The sequence below is a fragment of the Muntiacus reevesi genome, chromosome 10 (assembly GCF_963930625.1).
Source record: "Muntiacus reevesi chromosome 10, mMunRee1.1, whole genome shotgun sequence".
Taxonomy (NCBI): Eukaryota; Metazoa; Chordata; class Mammalia; order Artiodactyla; family Cervidae; genus Muntiacus; species Muntiacus reevesi.
In genome coordinates this window covers 78334979-78357287 of record NC_089258.1, presented here as the reverse complement: position 1 = coordinate 78357287, position 22309 = coordinate 78334979, and the positions used below count along the sequence as shown (strand labels likewise).

Here is a 22309-nt window from a genome sequence, read left to right as displayed (position 1 = left end):
GGGAGTCATTTGTGGAGCTGGAACTCTTACTTACACATGTCTTCTGACCCTGGCACTGTGTCCTTCCCAAATACCATGCTGTTCATTTTTGCTCTATCATCAGTATTTAAAAAGAAATTCATTTGAAACAGAATATTTTGTTCTAAGGCAACGTCCCCAAATCAAGGAAAACCCTCAATCCAGAATTACAACATGAAAAGGGTAACATCACGGCAGCAGCTCCACATGGTAATTACTTCGTCAAGTCAAAAGGGTCATAAGAGATACATGGTCTTGTGGCAGAGGTGGGGTTTTTTTTCCAGCTTTATTGAGATATAATTCACAAACCATAAAACTGTCCCTTTTAAACAATTCAGTGTTACTTAGTATATTCAGAGCTGTGCAATCATCATTTCTGGAAATTTTCATCTCCCCTGAAGAAACCCTGTATCCATTAGCAAGCACCCCATTAGCACCCCACTAGCAAGCCCCTGCCAGCCCCTCTGAAACCACTATTTTCTGTTCCTGTGGGTTTGCCGATTCTGGACATTTCCTATAAGTGGAATCACACGGCATGTGGTCCTTTGTGACGGCTTCTTTCACTTGGCACCTTCACCCATGTTGGAGCATGACCGAGTGCTACACTCCTTCCATGGCTGAGCGTTACCACTCTGTATGGAGGGACCACATTTTCTTTTATCTACTCACCAGCGGACGGACATCTTCATCTTTTGTCTATTATGAATAATGCTGCTATGAATATTCGTGTCCAAGTTCTTTTATGGACATGTTTTCAATTCTTATTGGTAAATACTGGGAACTGGAACTGCTGGGTCATGGTAACTCTATCTTTGACCTTTTGAGGGTGGTCAGACTGTTTCCCAAAGCAGCCGGGCCATTTTATATTCCTACCAGCAACGTATGAAGGCTCCAACTCTCTACATCCTCGCCGACATTTGTTACTGCCCATCCTTTTGACTACAACCATCCTTGTGGGTCCTGGCAGCATGTCTGTAACTAAGAGCAGCAGTTAACAGACTCTGGGCAAGCGTATTCTCTGGCCAACCACAGGACTCCCAGGACTCAATCACCATGGGAGGTAGAACAACGATAATACTGACCACACTCCCTGTCTACTGCCTCGATAGGTAAGGACACTGGTTCTCGAAAGGTGGTTCCCAGACCGGCAGCACTGCCTGCATCACCAGGGAACCAGTGAGAAACGCAGAGACTCCACCGAGACACTGAGTCCCAGACTGCGGGGCGGGGCCAGCTCTCTGCAATTCCGGTGACCACGGGGTCTGCGCACAGCCTTTCTGCCCTCAATGCCAGCTTTAACCCCCTCATTGGTAGTGATCAGTATGTACCAAATCCTTCCTCCCCTGCAAATGAGGATGACAGAGACCAAGGAAAGTTTCTGAAGGATTCAATCATGCAACTCAAGTGGAAAGTCTGTCAACGCCTTCCATTACTGAGTGAGTGACAGACACTATTGGTGTAAAATGTTCACGATAATTAATGTTGAGCACAGAATAAATATCCAGCTGGAAAGTAAAGAGGAATTTCACAAGCACCATCCGAGGCAGTAGTAACACAGATGGGATTTCCATCATACATGATATTTTCAAAGCTCCTTATCCACTCAAGGTTTCAGAGAGTATGCATGCTAGCTCACTGGGACGTGGATGACACAGGCGTGGCCCTGAGCAGTCACCTGAAACACAGCGACGTCTCCTCGGTACCGTGAAGTACACTGCAGATACTCAGCTGACAAAGCAAGAACCACCGCTTGTCTCCTCCCCACACTGCCACTTAAAAACCTCTCCACGCACATTTCTTACAAGCCTACGGATTCAGCTGTTAGGGACACCTCTTTGTAGCTCCATTTCTGTTACTTCCTTCAGATACTGGTCCGACTCACCGCTTCTCTCCACCATCGCTTGCAGCCAGGCTCACGGCAAGCCCATGTGCTCTTGCTCAGCAACTCCCGCCAGGCGGTCAGGAGAGGAAGAACCCGGGGCAGAGCCGCTAACACCTTCCATCAGGGCAAAACCGCGGCAGCTCTTCCGGCTGTCCCCTGACTCCATCCCTCGGCGACCACCCTGGCTTTCAAAGCATCTCTCTAGCCTGAGACGTCGCGGTGTCTCTGAGTAGATTCAGAACCTTCTGGTAAGCGTCCAGGACGGCCTGAGCGGTGGGTCTCTCTGCAGGCACCTGGCTCTTACACGCCTTGTGAATGTCAAACAAGTGGAATCGGACCATGTCGCTCCCCTCCACGTGCCCCAGAAGGAAACTGGAGACGTCGGGAATCTTCCAGATGTCAGTCTTCTCGTCATACGCGGGCATGAGGTCGTCCTGGAAGGGCACGTCCTCTCCGAAGGGCCACAGCTGCTCTGGGGCCACGAAGTCCCCACGGAGCTCCCGGTGGCCGCACTTCACCAGGGCCCCGGAGCTGCGGTCCACCAGCGGCAGGGCGTCCAGGTCGTTGAGCACGATGCTGAAGTTGGCGGTCAGCAGGTACTGGGACAGGGTCTTGGGCAGGTCGCTGGAGTCGCACATGACCAGCGTGCCCAGGGGGCTGCGGTGCAGGAAGTCGAGGACGGCCACGTAGCCCAGGGCCAGCTGCAGCCGGTGCTGCCACGTGTTCAGGCTGCGGAACTTGGCGAGGTTCAGCGTCGCCTCCAGGTTGCCCAGGGAGCCCAAGGGGTGGTACTCGGTGAGGATGGTGCTGTCATCCTCACAGTAGCCCAGCAGCGTGACCACGTGCTCGCTCTGCAGCGCCTGCAGCATCCGCAGCCCGTGCAGGAAATCGTCTCTCACCTCCGGCCTGGTGAGCCGCGACAGGGCCACCTTGCGCTCCTTCCACTCGGACAGAAACACCTGGAACAAAGCCACAGAGAAGGTCAACCCGGAACCCTCGTCGGCTGGTGAGCCAGGAAGCAGATGCCTTCAGGGGCCGGATGTGGTGCAGAGGATGCACAGAGCCAAGCGCGGGCTGTTCCGCAGACTCGCTTGGGAGCCGGACCAGACGCTGGGCGAAGGCTCGGCCTGCAGGCGGCGGGGCAGCTGGCCCGGGAGCGGGTCTGTGGGATGATGGGGCTGCAAAGCGGATGTGGAGCATGGGGGTCATACCCCGGAGAGGGGGCTGCACGTGCAAAGACAGGGAGTAGCAGACAGACCCCCAGTTGGAAAGCAGGGCTGCGCGATGCAGGGCCGGGAGGGAGAAGGCTGGGGAAGGGGCGAGTGGAGAGCTGGAGAACCCCAAGTTGGCAGTGAGTCCAGCCAGCCCCTTGCACACACCGGCACTGCCACTCGCTTTACAAGGTGCAGAGGAAACCACAAATAGGAGCGGCTGTACGCAGGGAACACGCTTTAACACGGTCATGCTTTTCCGTGACTTTGGCTGGAACAGCAGGAGCTGAAACGACGCACGCCCTGGGCCAGCTGTCCTGCCACCGCTGGCCAGCGAGCAGCTGCCCCGCACGGCCGTGCGCGCACACTTCTATCACGGGGAAAGAAGCAAGCACCGCTGACCCGCTGCCCGAGTCCCCAAAGGGAAGGCAGGGGCTGCAGAAGAGAAAACAGGCTCCAGGCCAGGACCCGGCTGCCCTGGGCTGTGTCCCTCTGGCTTCCATGTCTTCGTAGTTAAAATAAAGGTTATGGAAGCAACTTGGGGTGTAGTTTTCAAGAGACTTCGGCACTTAAGTCTAAGGCAATAATCCGAAATACACAAAAAGCTCTAGAAATAAAAATCTAGCATTATTTATAAAAGCCTAACTGGAACCTGTCCACCCATCAAAAATTGGGAAGCAGTCCAGTTATGCACGGCCACTCAGGGAAGGTTATGTGTGCAGCCAAATGCAGATGCTATCTGATGGGGTTTTCACAGATACAAGCAATGTTACAGATGAAAGGGACACAGTGTTTTTATATTATTGTTCTAACTGCATAAAACAAAATTACACAGAAATCTAAGGATGTTTTCTGTTCTCTTTACATGCTTCCCTCCCTGCCCCTGCGTTATACCTTTTGGTATAACAAGAAAGAATACATACTACTCTTATATTTTAAAACATTTTTTAAGGAACTAAAAAATACATCAAATGGAGGAGGTAGGCTGGAGGACTATGAAAATTTACTGTGGGCCTGAGAAGGAAGGTTCATTAACAGAAAAACCCACTAAACTGTCGCCGTTGATCATTTATTCAAACAGTTATCTTTCAAGACAGTCTCCAAAACCCAAATCTGAGAAATTTCATCATAGATAATTTCTACTAAGAAGTCAAGTTGCCCTCGCTGCTGGAATCGCTGTATGTTTCGTGAATACATTTCTTAAATTTTTATATGGAACACATTTTATTCTCTCCACAGAGCTACACAAGCACTGGATTTGATCTCTGACTCCAGTATAAAAATCCTGTTTCTGTTGCGATCCATCACTCCCTTGGGCTCCCTTTCCCTCAATGGCACTAGCTTTTTTTTCATATAAAATGGGGGTCACTAAAGAGACGCTGCTATAGTTTTTTTACACATTTATTCCACAAGAAATGCGGGAGAGCTTCAGCCACAGGCCTCATGACTTCCTCCCGAACCTCGCTTACATCACATTCACTTTTGTGCCTCAGATAAATGAAAAGATTAAATACTACTGATGTTTATTATCAAATATTATTAGTCTTTGGGATCTCTCACAAATATCTGAAAACTCCAATATTACATATTGCAAGTTAGGGGTTAAGAATCATTTCTCAGCAATCTACCTTTTTAAAATATATAATTATATTAATTTATAATTTATAAAAATCATCATGAATACTCTTCTTGATCAAAGTTCAAATATGGAGGGAATAGAACTCCTTCCTCTGAATTTAATCCCCAGCCCAAAGGAAACTAGTTAACTGTTTGACTAGTAATGTTCCAGACATTTTTCTATGCTTTTACACGTATTAATACACATTTATAAAATAGCATTTGAGTTTGTTATATAAAATGGGACTACTATATATATATATATAGATCCAGGTCATTCTTTTTAAAGCTTCATAACATTTCATAGTATGTGTATACAACCTATACTGGTGTATGTTAGGTAAGATTTTACAGAAGATCTTTGTTTTTATTTTAAACTGAAGTATAATAAAAATTCATTAAATTTGGGACAGATGCTGTCAGGGTGGCTTAGGTTCATTTTTCTACACAGCTCTGTAATTTTACATAGGCAATTAATATGACCTTATGTGATCTATTTTTAAAGAGTTGATGTATATCTAAATCATTTCCCACTTACTTCCTATTAACAACAGTGCTACAGTGAAGAGCCTTATATTCTGTGCACACACGCAGATGTTTTCGTAAGTTAGGGAAGTAGACGGATCACTGAATGAACCTATGTACCATCAGACCCTTCAGAGCCTGGGCCAACGTGCGCCTTCACCCATCGTGCATGAATCTTACGTTCGAGCCTCAGCCACGCTGCGGCGGCTGCTGCCAAGTCGCTGCAGTCGTGTCCAACTCCGTGCGACCCTACGCGCAGCGGCCCACCAGGCTGCTCTGTCCACGGGATTCTCTGGGCGAGAATCCTGGAGTGGGGTGCCGTCTCCTCCAACCTTGCTAAGTGCTACCAATCTACCGGATGAAAAACGCTTCCCTGTTTCCATCTGTATTCTCCTGACGACTAATTCATCCCTGGGCATTTCTGTGTGTCGTCTGTGGAAAGTCTGTTCACTGTCCTTCATACTCTCTTCTCTAGGATTGTGTGCTTCGTGCTTATTAATTTCTAGGAGCTCTTTATGTATCATTCATGTGATCCTTATTATAAACGTAAAGACAAATTTTAGAAAATAGTTTACATGGTCCTTTGCAGTACAAAATCTAATCTGTCTTCATTCATTTAACAAGTTACTTATGTCAATTAAAAAAACGGAAGTAAATCCCTGGTCAAGTGAAATTCACATTCTAGTGCAGGAGGCAGAGAATAAGAGAAAATAAACAGGAAGTGTGCAAAGTGCACTGGAAGGTAAAATATGCTTTGGAGAATAATGAAGCAGGGAAGGGGGAGAGTTTACAACTTTATTAGCTTGGGGAAGCTCTCGCTGGGGTGATGCTCAGACAGGAACCTGATGGAGGTGGAGAAGGAGCCAAGGCTCCTGCAGACCACATCCCAGGCAGCGAGGACAGCGGGGCGTGGCCCCTGGAGAAACGTCCACAGCCTGCAGTGACAGAGCAGCGCGGAGTCGGGGGGTGGGGGGTGGAGGCTGGGAGCGGCCCTCGGTCGCTGAAAGGACTGGAGAAGGACGAGGTGCCCTGCAGGGAGGAGCAGAGCAGAGCAGGGACACCGCTGGGCGTGGTCACACACACGGCACCCCAACTGCGGCGTGAGCAGCCGAAGTGGGCAGGGGCGGAGGCAGAGAGCCCCAGCGGGAGGACACGGAGACGGGCAGGCAGTAGGCACGGAGCCCTGGGTCGGGAGGGGCCGAGGCAGGAGCCCCAGAAAGGCCACATCCTAGCTCTCTCCCACGTGCAGAGACACTGGAACCTCTGAGGGGCTGAGCCTGGACGTGGAGAAAGGGGGATGACAGCGGTGCCTCCCGGGGCGGGGAAGAGATAAATGCTGGGACTAACACACATGTGTCACTAAATATGAAAGGGATAACCAACAAGACTCCACCACAGAGCTCGGTATTCTGTAATAACCTATATGGGAAAAGAATCCGAAGGACAGATGAGTGCGGTTTCACTGTGCTGTACATCTGAACAGCCTATTGTAAATCAGTAATACCCCAACATGAAATTAAAATTGAACTTAGAAGAAAAAGGAGGCCTCCTAGCCGTGGTGTGAGTAGCTGGGTGGTAGGGAGAGGGGAGAAGGCTGAGAGGATGGTCTGCGACACACCTAGGGTGAGAAGCCTTTCAACATCCAAGATTGGGGGAGGCAGGGGATAGCAAAGTCCAGAGTTCACCAGGAGATAAAGGCAGGAACGGGGCCGGATGAGGCCACCCAGGCTTCAGCACAGAGGAGAAGGGAGGTCCTGGATGAGGAGGCGGCTGAAGGGTGGACGCTGCTTTTTCATACACTTGGGCTCCAGCCAGGCTTCCACATGAAAAACATCACAATCGGCCCTTTCTGGGGTTACACAAAGCTAGAGGGCGACAGAGGAAGAGAAGGAACTGAATCGGTTCTTCTGATGGGCGCCAACCCAAACGCTCTGCCCCTGTAAAGGACCTTTTCACGCTGTTCATAGCGTTCTCAAGGCAAGAATACTCAAGTGGTTTGCCATTCCCTTCTCCAGTGGACCACGTTTTGTCAGAAGTCTCTACCATGACCTGTCCGTCTTGGGTGGCCCTACAGGGCATGGCTCATAGTTTCACTGAGTTAGAGAAGGCTGTGGTCCATGTGATCAGTTTGGTTAGTTTTCTGTGATTGCAGTTTTCAGTCTGTCTGCCCTCTGATGGAGAAGGATAAGAGGCTTATGGAAGCTTCCTGATGGGAGAGACTGACTGTGGGGGAAACTGGGATCATAGATAAAGCAAGGAAGTTCCAGATAAACATCTACTACTGCTTTATTGACTACGGCAAAGCCTTTGACTGTGTGGATCACAACAAACTGTGGAAAATTCTTTAAGAGATGGGAATACCAGGCCACCTTACCTTGCCTCCTGAGAAATCTATATGCAGGTCAAGAAGCAACTGTTAGAACTGGACATGGAACAATGAACTGGTTCCAAATTGGGAAAGCAGTATATCAAAGCTGCATACTGTCACTCGGCTTATTTAACTTATATGCAGAGTACATCATGCAAAATCTGAGGGTGGATGAAGCACAAGCTGGAATCAGGATTGCCAGGAGAAATATCAATAACCTCACATATACAGATGACACCACCCTTATAGCAGAAAGCAAAGAAGAACTAAAGAGCCTCTTGATAAAAGTGAAAAAGAAGAGTGAATAAGTTGGCTTAAAACTCAACATTCAGAAAATTAAGATCATGGCATCCAGTCCCATCACTTCATGGCAAATAGATGGGGAAACAATGGAAAAATGAGAGACTTTATTTTCTTGAGCTCCAAAATCACTCCAAAATCAGATGGTGACTGAAGCCATGAAACTATAAGATGCTTGCCCCTTGGAAAAAATGCTATGACGAAACTAAACAGCATATTAAAAAGCAGAGACGTTACTTTGCTGACAAAGGTCTGTCTAATCAAAGCTATGGTTTTTCCCATAGTCATGTACGGATGTGGACCATCAAGAAAGCAGAGTGCCGAAGAATTGATGTTTTTGAATTGTGGTGTTGGGGGAAGACTCTTGAGAGTCCCATGAACAGCAAGGAGATCCAACCAGTCCATCCTAAAGGAAATCAGTACTGAATATTCATTAGAAGGACTGATGCTGAAGCGGAAACTCCAATACTTTGGTCACCTGATGCAAAGAACTGACTCATTGGAAAAGACCCTGATGCTGGGAAAGATTGAAGGCGGGAGGAGAAGGGGACGATGGAGAATGAGATGGTTCGATGGTATCACCAACTTGATGGACACGAGTTTGAGCAAACTCTGGGAGTTGGTGATGGGCAAGGAAGCCTGGCGTGCTGCAGTCCGTGGGGTGGGCAAGGAAGCCTGGCGTGCTGCAGTCCGTGGGGTCCCAAAGAGTCGGACACGATTGAATGACTGGACTGAACTAAGTACCTTAGTTTTAAAGGACAAAAGCAGCAGTTCTGAAAACCACCAGATGTCTGTGAGGTGGGCACACGGATGCTGTCAGAGAGGAGGATGCCCACGAGGGAGGTGTGGGGGCAGCGGGGTGGATGGAAGGTCAGGAGAACGCCCTGGGCCGGACGCTGCACAGGCCCTGGGGTCCCAAGGTCAGATGGGGCTCCAGGGGAGCTGACACTGCACTCAGAACACTTGTGCCATGAGGGTAAATTTCAGCCAAAGAAGCAAAACCTCAGTAACAGCCTTTGAGTGCCCTTCACCTCAACAAACCAACCACACTGCGCGCGGCTGAGCCTAGCGGGAGTCTGCTGAGACCCCTAAAATCAGTCTGTCCCCAAACAACCACCTGCCATCACTGAAGCTACTCTAAGACCTCCTCCAGGGTAAAAACCAACGCCAAGAATGTTCTGCGTGAGCCCGAGAACAGAGAAACAAGTGGGGAGCCCACAGGGTCCCTCTTCGAAGGAGACAGAAATTACCTGGCTTCAGGTCCTCTCTCCACTACCTCCCTCCCTGGGGACACCTTCACGCCCACTGCGTCAACACCGACCCAAATCTATGCCTCCCCCCACCCCGAGTGCCAGATTTTACACCCAGCGGCCTGGCCACCTCACGCGCACGTGGACCTCCCCGGCGCCGCTGACCCTGTCCCTCAGCTGCCCCCCCTGCCAGGCACCTCCGTCACCCCGTCCTTACACCCCATGGCCAATCTAATGGGATAGGATGACCCGTGGCTTCCGCCTGGCAGGGACAGCCAGAACCCACTGATTCCTCACCAGATCCAGCTGTGCTGCGGTCCCCATGCTCCCCATCCAGGCTGGCACCCCTGCCCCCCACACCGCATGCAAGAGAAGCGTGCCTGAGGCTGGGAGCCCCCCAGGACCCTCACCTGACTCCTTCCTCGCATCCTGCCTCTGGTCCCGACAGCCAGGCACGGCCTCAGCTCGTCCCCAGGTTCCCTGCTGGACCCTGTCCCCAGATACCCACTACCACCTGACCCCCCGGGATGACAAGCCCACAGCTCTCTTCCTTGCCCCAGCGGCAAGTTTCAGCCAAAGAAACAAAATCTCAGGGTAAGGGCCTTTTAGTCGCCCTTCATTTTAACGAACAAGCCACATCCTTAACTGACTTCCAGAGTCATCCTGTCTCAGTTAACACGGGCACAACCGCTGCGGAAACACGGCCCATGAGATGGGGCTCTGGAGGCTTCTAATGAGAACTGAATTGGCCCCTTTGGTTTCTCTTTTTGAAGTAAAAAATTCTCTTAATCAACATAATAGCACGCTGACAGGAATCGCAGCAATCGCTTTTTCCATCTGTCTCCCAGAATAACAGAAATAAAACAGAAATAAACAAATGGGACCTACTTAAACTCAAAAACTTTTGAATGGCAAAGGAAACAATAAACAAAAGGAAAAGAGCCCACAGACTGGGAGAAAATATTTGCACATGATGTGGCTGACGAGGGATTAGTCTCCAAAATTTACCAACAGCTTGCTTGCATGACGCTTAACAGCATTAAAACAAAAAACCCGGGCTCTCCTGGTGGATCAGTGGTAAAGAACCCATCTGTTAGTGCAGGGGCCATGGGTTTGATCCTCGGTCTGGGCAGATTCCACATGCCTCGGGGCAACTAAGCTCGTGCAGAACCGCTGAGCCTGTGATCTGGAGCCTGCGTGCCTAGACCTCCGCTGGGCAACAAGGGAAGCCAGTACAAAGAGAAGCCCGTGCACCCCAACGAGAGAAAGCCCAGGCCCAGCAGGGAAGACCCAGCGCAGCCCCCAAACATAAATAAAATGAGTAAGATATAAAAATAAAGACAGAGGTAATAAATAAATAAAATGGGTAGCCAACGAGGACCTACGGTACCGCACGGGGAGCTCTGCTCAGGGGTGTGCGGCAGCCCGGACGGGAGGGGAGTTTGGGGAGAAAGGATACATGTATGTGTTCAGCTGGGTCCCTTCGCAGCTCATCTGAAACTGTCACAATGTTGTTAATGGTCTATACTCCAAGGTAAAATAAAAAGTCTTTAAAAAAACAGCACCGTAGAGATAGAAAAATAAGAACCAGAGAAGCTTGCCCCAGATCCTCCTTCAGCATTGCACGATGTCTACCATTTTTATATTTTTTCCGTATATAATCTTGCAGATGGAAACAGAATCTTGCACAGCTTTCCACTTTGCTTTTCTACTTATGACAGCGTTCTCATCTGTGACACGGGGTTCCTAACGGCATTTGCTGACTGGAAGGACATTTGTTGACCCCCTACAAGGGGGTGGGCCACCCTTTACTGGGATGACGTCCCCGCGGCCAGGTTTCTGGGGTGATGCCAGCCGCCCTCCCCCGACGGCGAGCCGGACTCACCGTCTTCACGGCTCCCTCCCCGACGCGCTTCAGCGGCCTCACTTCCGTCCTCAGCTGCTCGCAGGACAGCCATGGGGAGCAGGCGGTCACCTGCCCCGTGCTAAAGTGGCCGGGCGGGCAGCGGCCGGGGTGCTCCGCGGGGCCCCGGGGCGTGGTGACCAGCCGGTCGAGGCAGACGTAGAGGACGACGTTCATGAGCGCCATGGACAGCAGCAGCCCCACGGCCGGGGGCAGCTCCCTGGGCGCGGGCCCCTTCCTGCCCTCCGGGGGCCCCATCTCCATGGTGCTGCGCTTCGCCGGCCCCTCGGTCACAGCCCGGCCTGTCTCAGGAAGGACGGAGGGGCCTGGGGCCGCTGTGAGCATCGGGGTTTGAGAGAAGCAGCTGCGTGCCCGATGCCGGCTCCTCCCGGAGCCCCGACTTTCTACTGCCGGTTTGAGCAGAAGGCAGTCCTGGGCCTGTGAGCCGTATCTCTGTCTCCCCCCAGTCGCCTGCATGGAGTAAAGACAAGCCCTGAGCAGCCAGCAATGCTAAGAGGAGAGCAAATCGCGGCTCTGGAGACGGCAGGGGAGAAGGTGGGCTGGGGGCTGTGTGGGATGCTGAGGGGCTGCGGTGCCCCTTGGGAGGTGCTCAGAAGCGCCCTGATGCTTTTAAGCAGCAAAGGTGTGAAAGGGTGCCCTGGCGGGGGGGGGGGGGCTGGGTGGGAGGAGGCCCAGCGCGGAGGCAGGCGCAGCTGCCTGCCCGTGGGGGGCAGGCGGGAAGGAGCCTGGATGTCCGGCGCCGGGCCCTCCAGGAGCCCGGGGTGGACGCTGGTTGCCACCCAGAGTCAGGGCTCCGGCTGGTCCCACGCACTGGTTTGAAAGCACTCTGCCTCTAAGTACCAAAGAGGAGGTCTGTCAAATAAGACTTGTGACTCTGCATACAGACGAACGGCCATGGTCTGAGCAGCCCGCTTCCCCAGGGCCCTCCCAGCCAGGGGTCTTCCAGGCTCCCAATCTCCGGGGCAGTACAGGCGGGCCGGGAGCCGAGGCCTTCCCGCCAGCCCTTCTCTGCCCCCTGGCGTCCCCTGACCTCCATCACTCCCTCCTGGAACCCACTCCTCCCACACGTCTTAGGCAGCCCGTACGTGCCCTGCTACAGGCACTGCCAAGCGCCAGGTGAGGACGTGAAGAAAAAGGAACACTCTGACACTGTTGGTGGGAATGTAAACTGGTGCCGCTGCTACGAAAAACCATGTGAAGGTTCCTCAAAACAATAAAACACTAAAATTAGAACCATCATATGATCCAGCAATCTCACTCCTGGGTGCATATCCCAAAAAAAACCCCACAACCCTACTAATTTGAAAAGATACATGCAATCCTCTGTCCATAGCATCATTATTCATGATAGTCAAGACATGAAAGGAATGGTAAGTGTTTGTCAACAGAGAATGAATGAAGATGTTGCATGTTATTTTTAGGTGTATATATATAGAAAATCTCAACATGAAAAGATAAAAATATACCTCCCAAATTCAACCCTCCCCCCTCAAATCCGCTCTTTTCAGTGCTCACAGTCTCAGAAGTGCCCGCTGTAATCTCCCAGTGACCAGGCTGCAGGTGCCGGGTCAGCAGTGACAGCGCTTCTGCTGAGCAGGGACTGTCAGCAGTGAGGGACTCGTCTCAGCCACACCACCCCAGACACGCCAGACCGCGTCTCCCCTCCAAAGCTAAGCAGGGTCAGGCCGGGTTAGTAGGTGGATGGGGAAAGGGAGGACTCTTCCGTGGGTCAGGGTACTTTGCCCTGATCGGAAGAGAATGTGGGGCTTCCATCATCTCTGCCGTCACCGCAAGGAGCTCGGGGACCCCCAGCTCTGCTCCAGGCTCACTCAAGCCCCTTCTCTCTGGGACGAGGTGGGGTGTTCACCCACGGCCCGCGTCCTGCCAGCAGCGCCCAGTGACGGCCCGGGCATTGTCTGCTCACCGTCCTCGAGACCCCAGGCCCGCATCTTTCTCACCGGAGCCCTCCCTCTGGGCGTCTCCCAGGACTCCAGTGGACTCTACGACACCATTCGTTCACCAATCCAGCCTCAAAGTCTCCGGAGCGTCTTCCCCTAACGCCTGATTCTTAGAAGCTGACCTGCAAGAAACAGGAAAAGTCTTGCTGTCTCTCCTCTGCAGCATTTAAAGTGACCAAGAGTGTCTCAACTTAGACCTGAGGTCAGAGTCCAGAAGAACTTTTTTCCATAAAGGATCAGACAGTAAAAGTTTAGCTTTAGGGGCCAGAGCGGTAATGGAGGGATGCACGGGGCGTGGAGCGGCCGGGCAGAGCAACAGGGGGACGGTTGCGGTCCCTCCATCCGGCCGCCAGCAGCAGCCGGGCCCTCCTGCAGCAACCAGGCCCTCCCGCACCAGTGGGCGAGTGTGGCTCTGCTCCAGCAAAATTCTGCTCACAGACACTCAGATTCGCGCCTCAGTCGCAAAAGACTGTTCCTTTGATTTTTTTTTTCCCCCCAACATTTAAAAACATGAAAGGGATCCTTAGCTCACGGGCCACAGAAGAATGGGTGGCGTGCAACAGCTGGCTGGCCTGCCTCGGGGGATGGCATCTCTCGGGGTGTCGCAGGCCCCTCTTCCGTTCCAAGCCTTCCACGTGGTCTCATCCATGCACATGACTCAGGCGGCCCCGTAGATGCAGATGGTTTCCAGCCTCTGCTGTGACCTGGCTCCTTCTCTTAAAGCATCACTCAGCTGGGGACCCCTCAAGGTCTGGGACGTCCACCCCTCAATTCTCCCTCCTGTCGCCAGCATGCCTGCCATGCAGGGGTCCCCACTATGAGGGGCATGCAACCGGGGAACTTGAAGTCACCCTCCCCTAAGCATGACTGACCAGTCACCATCGACAGTCGCTTCTCCCCCCGAAAGTTCCCAAATCTGCTCGCTCCCCCCTTCCCTCGCTCCCCCACCACAGTCTAAGCATCTCCTACCTGGGCTTCTGCGACACTCTCCAACGGGCTCTACCACTGCTTTCTCTTTTCCAATCCATTCCCCGTAGCAAACAGGATCTCTTTTCTTTCCTGAAATGTTGCAAGCACAGAAACAGTGAAAACGTAGACCATGAGCAGCTATCCGCTCTGTCAAGTAACACTGTGTCCCCCTTTTAAGAGAAATAACGCCAACAGGGTTGAGGCCACGTACCCCTCACAGTCCTGTTCTGCTCCCTCCCAAAAAGTAGGCCCCATCCTCGAGTGGGTGGGTCAGCGGTTCTTAAACTCTGGTCCCTGCACCGGCAGCAGCAGGAGCATCTGGAACTTCTGAGAAACACAAGTTGTTGAGTCCTCGCCCTGGACTTTCTGAATCAGAAACTCTGAGGTGTGTCCAGACATCTGTGTTGACACAGGTGACTCAGGCACCTGCTGAAGGTTCAGAGTTCCCATGCGTGCTTTTTATTTTCACCACATGGATGTGTGCCCCTAAATAACAACACATAATGCATGAATGTTTCCAAGCTTTACACAAGCGGTATTGTCCTTGTAACCACAGGGGCCTGGTTCCAGGACTCCCGTGAACACCAACGTCTGCTGGGGTTCAAGTCCCTCCTATGAAATGGCGCAGTGTCCCCTTATCAGGGATGCAGAATACACGGAGCGCCAAGAGTACCTCCTTGTAAACTGCTTCTTTTAAAAGTCCAGCCTTACGTTTCTGAGGTTTTACCCAAGCACATACATGAAACGCTAGTTCATTCTTGTGGACTGACTATACCACCACTGGTGAAGCAGGTTTTGCATACACCTCCTGTGCCCGTGTGGAAGACGTCCTCTCTGGCATACACAGGGTCCTTATGAAGCACAAATTTTGTCACTCTTGGCAATAAAAACATGTGACAGCCCCTCTCTGCCCTCAGGTGCTTCCCCTGGTGGCTCAGACAGTAAAGAATCTGCCAGCAATGCAGGAGACCTGGGTCAGGAAGATCCCCTGGAGAAGGGAATGGCAACCCACTCCAATATCCTTGCCTGGAGAATCCCACGGAAAAAGGAGCCTGGCGGCCTAGAGTCCAGGGGGCTGCAAAGGGTTGGACATGAGTGAGCAACTTTCACTTTCTCTGCTCTCAGAATAAAGTCCAGACTCTGATACCTACCCCGCAAAAGATCGGCCGCTGTGCCCCTCTCCAGACCCAGCCTGCACCTCACACTCCCACCCCCGGCTCTTCTCATCCCTGCAGGCCCCCATGTGAGATGCCTGTTCCTTCCTCCTTGACTGTGAGATCCCCGAGGACCCTCCCCTGCCTGCCGCGTGTACCCAGGTATCCCGGCGGCTGGGGGGCAGCAGGCACTCCTTTAGGCCCCCGTCGTCCCAGCCTCAGGCGCTGCCTCCCCCTCCTGCGTCACTCCTACCACGTCTGCGCTCCTTCTCTTCGCGGTGCTGGCACCCTGTCGCTCTCACTCACCACCTGCTCCACGGACTGGAGCAGCCCCTCGCCTTCCAATCCTACTCTGCACCTCCAGGGGTAGATTCAGATCTTACGAGGGCTGAAGCTTCCTTTGTTTTCTTTTGGAGGGACATCGCTTTCTTCCCTGCCACTCAAGGCTGCCAGGCTCAGGGCACATTCACATCTTCGAGTCTGCGCTGGACTCTCATCATTACCCCTTTAACCTTTTTGTCAGCTTGACAGCTGTGCGCCTCAACAGCCTTTCGATGATCCTGAAGTCCCCTCACGCACTTCTGAAACCCATCTCAGAAAGACACACAACCAGAAGTTCAGCCACTATTTACAATGTCTGTCTGACACGGATTCTATGAGCTAGATATAACTGCTGCTATTCCCATTTCTCAGATAAGAAAAACCAAGTCAGAGTGAATTACCCAAGGTGACTAAAACTGTACACAGAAAAGTCAAGCTTTCTGGCCTCAAATTAGCTTTCTTCCTCTAAATCCTACAACCTCAGGCATTGGACTGAATTGAATACAGCTGGGTCACTGCAGGGATTAGGGGATGGATGCTGAGACCCTGAGACCCTCCATCAACTTATTAAACAAGTCTTTTACCCACTCCATCACCTGATTTTTTGTTTGTTTGTTTTAAAGGTATATTTCTGGAGTAGGCTGCCCAGAGTTAAGGGATAAGGTTGTATAGCTGAGGGAATGTTCTTGCCCAGAAAAAAGCAAAATACACGGAAAGCTACTGCTTAGACACATAGGATTTCTAACAATAATTAGAAAAAAACTGGTAACAGAAACAGTGGAAACCACTGCTATACACTCACAGCTTAATTTTTTTTTTTTTTTTAAAGAAAGAGACGGCAGTGGGAGGGAGGAAGCTTAAAGAAAAAGAAAAGCAATGGAACAAAATTGGTTTCTGCCAACTACAGAATATCTTATACAACCAGGGAAGAAACAAATTCGTGCTCCACAATACAATTCTGGCTGTATCCCACTTTGCCAACAAAGCACAGATACATTAATGCAATTGCTTTAAATATTCCGGATGCCCGCTTAGCCTCAAGGTTCTAAAGCAGAGGTCAAGGGTGGAGAAAACGAGACCACCAAAGAACGCGGGTCACCCCTGCTTTTTAAAAGTGGGGACAGCAGACGACGACACCGGACCCGGAGCCGCATCCCGGGGGCAGCGCGGCGCCGACCACCTCCGGCGGAGGTGTCCGTCCCGGCGGAGTGGCCGCCGCCTCCAGTCCGGGTCGGGCGCCGGGCAATACGCGGACCAGCTGCCCCCATTCTCGCCCGCAGCCCCTCGCCGCTCGCCGGCTGCACGCGCGGCTCCGGGTGCGGGCTGGCGCTACGCCTCGACCACCCTACCTGCGGTCCCCTCCCCAGATCGGCCGGCCCTCCGTCCCTCCGTCCCTCCCCCGGGGCCGCCGCCCCTACCTGCGGCCCCATCCCCCGGCCAGGCACGCGGGCTCCTGCGCCTGCGCGGCCGGAAGCGCGCCCGGCAGGACCAGCGCCGGGCTGCCCCGCGGGCTCCGTCTCCCGCTACGCACGCGGAAAAGGCGGAGGCCGGAACGCAAAGCAGGAGTCGGAGCGCACCCGGAACCAGCCCCCGCGCACTGGGCCGGCCCCTGTTCCGGCTGCTGCTCTCTAGTGCGCGAGGGCGGTGATGCCGCTACGGGCCGGGGGTGCGAGTTCGAGGCGCGGAGGGGCGAACAGTGAGGACTGGTACGCTCTAGGCCCGCCCAGCGAAAGGCACTGCTTCCAAAGGGTGGTTCTCTAACCTGGTGCCAAAGTTTCATGGCTCCAGGGAAATTTGTAGAAGTGCAAATTCTGGCCTGCATCCCAGACCCAGGGCTGCAGCCCAGCGCTCTGGGCTTTACAGGCCTCCGGGGATCCCCATGCTGGGCGTGCTCATTTGTTAAAGTGTGGCTTCATCCGGAAAAAACACAAGGTGAATGCAGAAAAATGCACCCAGCTGAGCCGCGCATAGGAATGCACAGAACGCACATGCGCACACACTTCATCTTCTCCCAGGGTCCTCAGTTCGTGTGTTAGTGCCACACTTACCCACATCTGGAGTTACTTTGCAATGGATTTCAGATCACTGCATCACTTCACAATAATTAATAAGCTGCAACCCTTACAATGCCCATGTCTACAGCTGAAAAATAACGAAACTCACCGGATAGGTTCAATAGCAGAATGCAGTTGACAGAGAAAAATGTCAGTGGACCTGAAGACAGATATATAGAAATGAATAGATATATAGAAATGAGCTCATTTGACCAATACAGAGAATAAAAAATAGAAAAAAAGAACAAAAGGCATGTGCTGGACAAGAACACACTAACTTTCTTGCCATCGGAGTCCCACAGAAGATATTATTTGAAGGAATAATGGCTTAAAATATCCTGTTTGGTGAAAAACACAAATCTACAGAATTAAGAAGCTGAGCAAACAGAATGAACCCAAAGAGCTCCATTTCCAGACACATCAAAGTGAGATTACTAACACAAACTAAAGATTTTGCAAGCAGAGGAAGGACATGTATGTGAACAACCATTCTAAAGACACGAGGCAGCATGACATTTCTTAGGTGCTACAAGAATTGTAAACGCAGAATTCCATACCCTGAAAAAATATCCTTCAGGAATGAAGATGAAATAAAGACATTCTCAAAACTAAAGAGAATTTGCAACCATTGGAACTAATCTGAAAAAATTGCTGAAAGAAACTTCAGACAGAAGAGAGATTATACTGAAAGGAAACTTGGAACATCAGGACTGAAAGAAAAGTAACAAAAATGATACATCTTTGGGTAAATGTAATAGACTACTCTTACTGAATGATTCAAAACATGCTTAGTGGTTGAATGCAAAAAGTATAAAATTATCTGATGGGGATTTCAATGTAACTATATGTAATATGGGTTTCCCAGGTGGCTCAGTGGTAACAAATCCACCTGCCAGTGCTGGAGATGCAGGTTTGATCCCTGAGATGGGAAGATACTCCGGAGAAGGGAATGGCAACCCACTCCAGTGTATTTGCCTGAAAAATTCTCTAGACACAGGAGCCTGGAGCACTACAGTCCATGGGGTCACAAAGAGTCAGACACAACTGAGCAACTGAGCATACACGCACACTCGGTCTCTCTCAAAAGTTGTGGTCCCTGAGGTCAGAGATAGTAGCATCTTACTCTGTTTTCTAGCTCCAGATTTCCTTTATGTGTGTCCAAGCTAGTGCTGTTTACCATATTTGAAGTTAAAAAACTTTGTTCACTCATTAATAAAGCAATAAACCCATCACATGTTGACAAAAATAACATTTTATAAAACTTAGGTTTTCCAAAAAACCAACCAACCAACCAGGAAAATGGCGTTGCTTTAGATTTTGTAAATCTCTTTCATCTGACTTAATAGAAGATATCCACATTCTATCTAGTGCTATAGTCACTCTGTTGCAATGTGATGTTTTGCATTAAAATACATGAAGAAAACTCACTCATACACACAGTCGGAAAGGCAGTATTTTCAGTCTTCTATGAAGCTGTATATATCTTTAATACTACACCAAAATTTGACAAGTGGTAGTTTCTCAAAGGTTAGTTGCAGTGTGGAAATCTGCAGCCTTACCAATGCACCTTTTGTGTTGTTACAGCTTGTAATGTGAATGGATTGTTTACCCATGCACAATATCATAGATGGGTCGTTTGGAAAATGTTGGGTCTGTTGAGCTATATGGACCCACCAATTGTTGACACATTTTAACAATTCATTCTTGACTCAACAATGAATTAATTCATTAATATCATTTTGATTTCATCAGAAGGGTCTGTAGGTACTGGGAAGCTGTCAGGCTCATTGTGGTAGATTACAATTTTCCCTTGAAAGCACAAATTTTATGATTGGCAGCAGTTGTTCAAGTACAAATGGCGTTCTGCCGGGAGCCAGCACACGAGATCCCACACATGACAAGGTCATGAGGAGAAAAACCTGACAGGCAAGGCGGATCAGGTTTTCAGGGATTCCGAAAAGCTGCCCCCGGCGCTCACCTTAAAGATGTTATTTGTCTTTCTGATGCTTGCTTCAATAGACTATTCCCTAATTTCTGTGACACAGGCTGAAGGCCTTCCCCGATCTCTTTCCAAATAAGAATCAATTTAGAACTTTAATCAATAAGTTTTTTGGGTAGTGGTATTTTATGAGATTAATCCAGGATGAAAGGAGTGTTTCAATTTAAACTCTTGCTGGCATTCTAGGTTGATTAGCAAATGCGTGTATGCCCTTGGTACTAATATGCATGACTGCTTATAATACCTTAATCATAAAACAGCATAAAGAACCTGATCATATAAAGGCCCTAATAGACATAGAGCCCTTTGGGGAGTGAGGAAGCCCTATTAGAATACACAAGAAAAATTACTCTAAAAGTGGTTATTGGGTTAACATTTGCTTGCTGTGTTTTCGCTCTTAATGTGCTAAGGTTGTGTTATGGAAACCATTGTTAATATAGTTAAAGATCTAGAAAAATAAGAGCTTAGCCCTAGTGTAGTAATAATGAGATGGTTGTTAATTGTCAGCCAGGAGTGCTAGGCAGAGGCTGCCTCACTGGAGCCAGAGTCTGTGTGGGGTAAACCTCTTAGATAAATTCAACTGACAACTTCTGCAGAAGGACTGACTTTTATGTTAACAAGGTTATACTTCTACTATGCTGTGACATGCTGTACTGTTGCCCCATGAGACTGTGACTTTTCTGTTAAGGTCACCACAGAAACAGAAATAGGTTTACATTCACCTGACTGGCCCCAAGGCCAGAAGATAATGCACAAGACCCTCATAAACAAAGAACTATGCAGAAAACACCCTGGTTTCGTGAAGGACAAGCTGATGTAATGTTAAACTATCTTCCCTTTAGAAATGTACTAACTTAGGGTATAAAAGCTACGGTAAAAAAATAAAGCATTGCCAGACTCTGCTGAACCCCCTGTCTGGTCACTCTCTCTCTCTCCCTCACAGACTTGGCCCTATCAAGGCTGGTCTCACGTGTCTTCTCTCTCTCTCGCTGATGCTGTTCATCCTGAGGGTACCCCCTGGATCCTGCCAAGGCTGGACCCCAGCAGCGTTCCAAGAAGAGTGGGCTGTTTGGGGCCACAATAAACGCTTTTCTTCAAGACAACCAAAAAGTATGCCTTAGGCATGGTTCCATTCAGTCTCAGAAAATACTGAGAAGACAATAAGTATTGTGAATAAAATATGTAATTACTGATGCATCAAGTACATTGTTCAATGAGTGCAGTTAAGAATACAATGACGACTCAGAGCCCCTGCTGTGATGTAAGTTAAGGCGCCAGCAGCGCAGAGGGCAACACAGTGAAAGTATTATTGAACAACGAATTCTGAACCCGCAGCGCCCTCTATCACATTAATTGTTAGTCCAGTGAAAAAAGTGCACCCCCAGGTCTCCATATCCAGCTGCCTGTGAGGAGATGGCTCTCGTGAGGATTATCAAAATAAGACATTGTACATTTAAACCATGGAGTCTCCTCACTTGACTCTCTATTCACTAAGCAACCTTTTGATAAATGAGTTGCCATCTTAGTTAAACATCAGGCAGAAAATGCCAAGTGGCTAGGCTGACAGAACTGCTTGGTCTGCCCGTTTCATTTCTCAAAGTAAGTGAACTGCCATTATGCTTTTATTAAAGTCTCTTGATGAGGCTGTTGAGTCAGCAACCCTGAATCCAATCCACCTGGGGACACTGATGAGGTAGTTTCTGAGAACTTTTCTATACAATTTTTGTTCCGTATGACACCTTTGACCAGCATTCTTGCCTGGGAAATCCCATGGACAGAGCAGGCTGGCTGGCTACAGTCCATGGGGTTGCAAAGAGCCGGACATGACTTCATGGTTGAAGAACGACACCACCTCTGAAACTATCTATACAGGGATGATGCTTTAAGAAAATTTCAAATATATAATCAGGGACTTTTGGAGTCTAAAAACAAAAACTGACAATAATACCCACAGAGAATTATCTCCTCCAGCAATTAAGATACTATTATTGAGATTTCCTGGCAGTCCAATGGTTAGGACTTGGTACTTGCACCTCTGTGGCCAGATGTAATCCTTGGTTGGGGAACTAATATCACACAAACTGACCCTTAGCCAGAAAAAAAAAAGTTTATTAAAAAAATATATATTGTTATCTTCTGAATTCTTAAGATGACTGTTCTTTTTGGTTTGTTCTTTTGGTCGTGCCTTGCGGCTTGTAGGATCTTACTTCCCTAACCAGGGACTGAACTTAGGCCCTGCTGAGTGAAAGCACCGAGTCCTAACCACTGGACCACCAAGGAGTTCCCTGTTCTACACTACATATTTCTTTCGTTTTAGTTTGGTGCTTTCAACACTGATCAAATATTCTTCATTGGTGAGGTGAGATTTAATTATGTGCAGCTACAGAGAACTAGCTTGTTCAACTTTCAGCTCCTTTCTGGCGTGTGTCCGGAACTGTGGAGGCTGGAGAGCTGTCACTGCATTCCCCAGATTCCTTTGCAGTTATGGGTGCTGGACACCCTTTAGGTTCTTTCCAACCAGAGGCACTAAAGGAAGCCTTTCCTCTGGAGCTGCCTCTGTGGGAAGGGAGGCAGGTGAGCTGATGTGGAGTGTGGCAGAGGCGGACATGGAGCTGGCACCTTCACCCAGCAGTTCCGGGTCCCAGCCCAGCTAACAGCAGTGTGACGGTCCAGCTCTGCAGGGGTGTGTGGGATGTATTTCTGGAAGACCGGGTGATTATTCTGTGAGCTATCTATATACCTCAATAAACCCTATGAGT

At 50.0% G+C, this 22309-nt stretch overlaps 1 protein-coding gene across 1 annotated transcript; it reads right to left on the bottom strand.

Moving 5' to 3' along the window:
• Positions 1-273: 273 nt before the first annotated feature.
• On the bottom strand, positions 274-11419 carry POMK (protein O-mannose kinase). The gene is made up of 2 exons (XM_065947598.1): positions 11057-11419; positions 274-2859 (listed from the first exon to the last, which is right to left on the bottom strand). The coding sequence occupies exons 1-2, from the start codon at positions 11417-11419 to the stop codon at positions 2089-2091; spliced, it is 1134 nt and encodes a 377-aa protein (XP_065803670.1). The 3' UTR covers positions 274-2088.
• Between the last annotated feature and the right edge of the window lie 10890 nt (positions 11420-22309).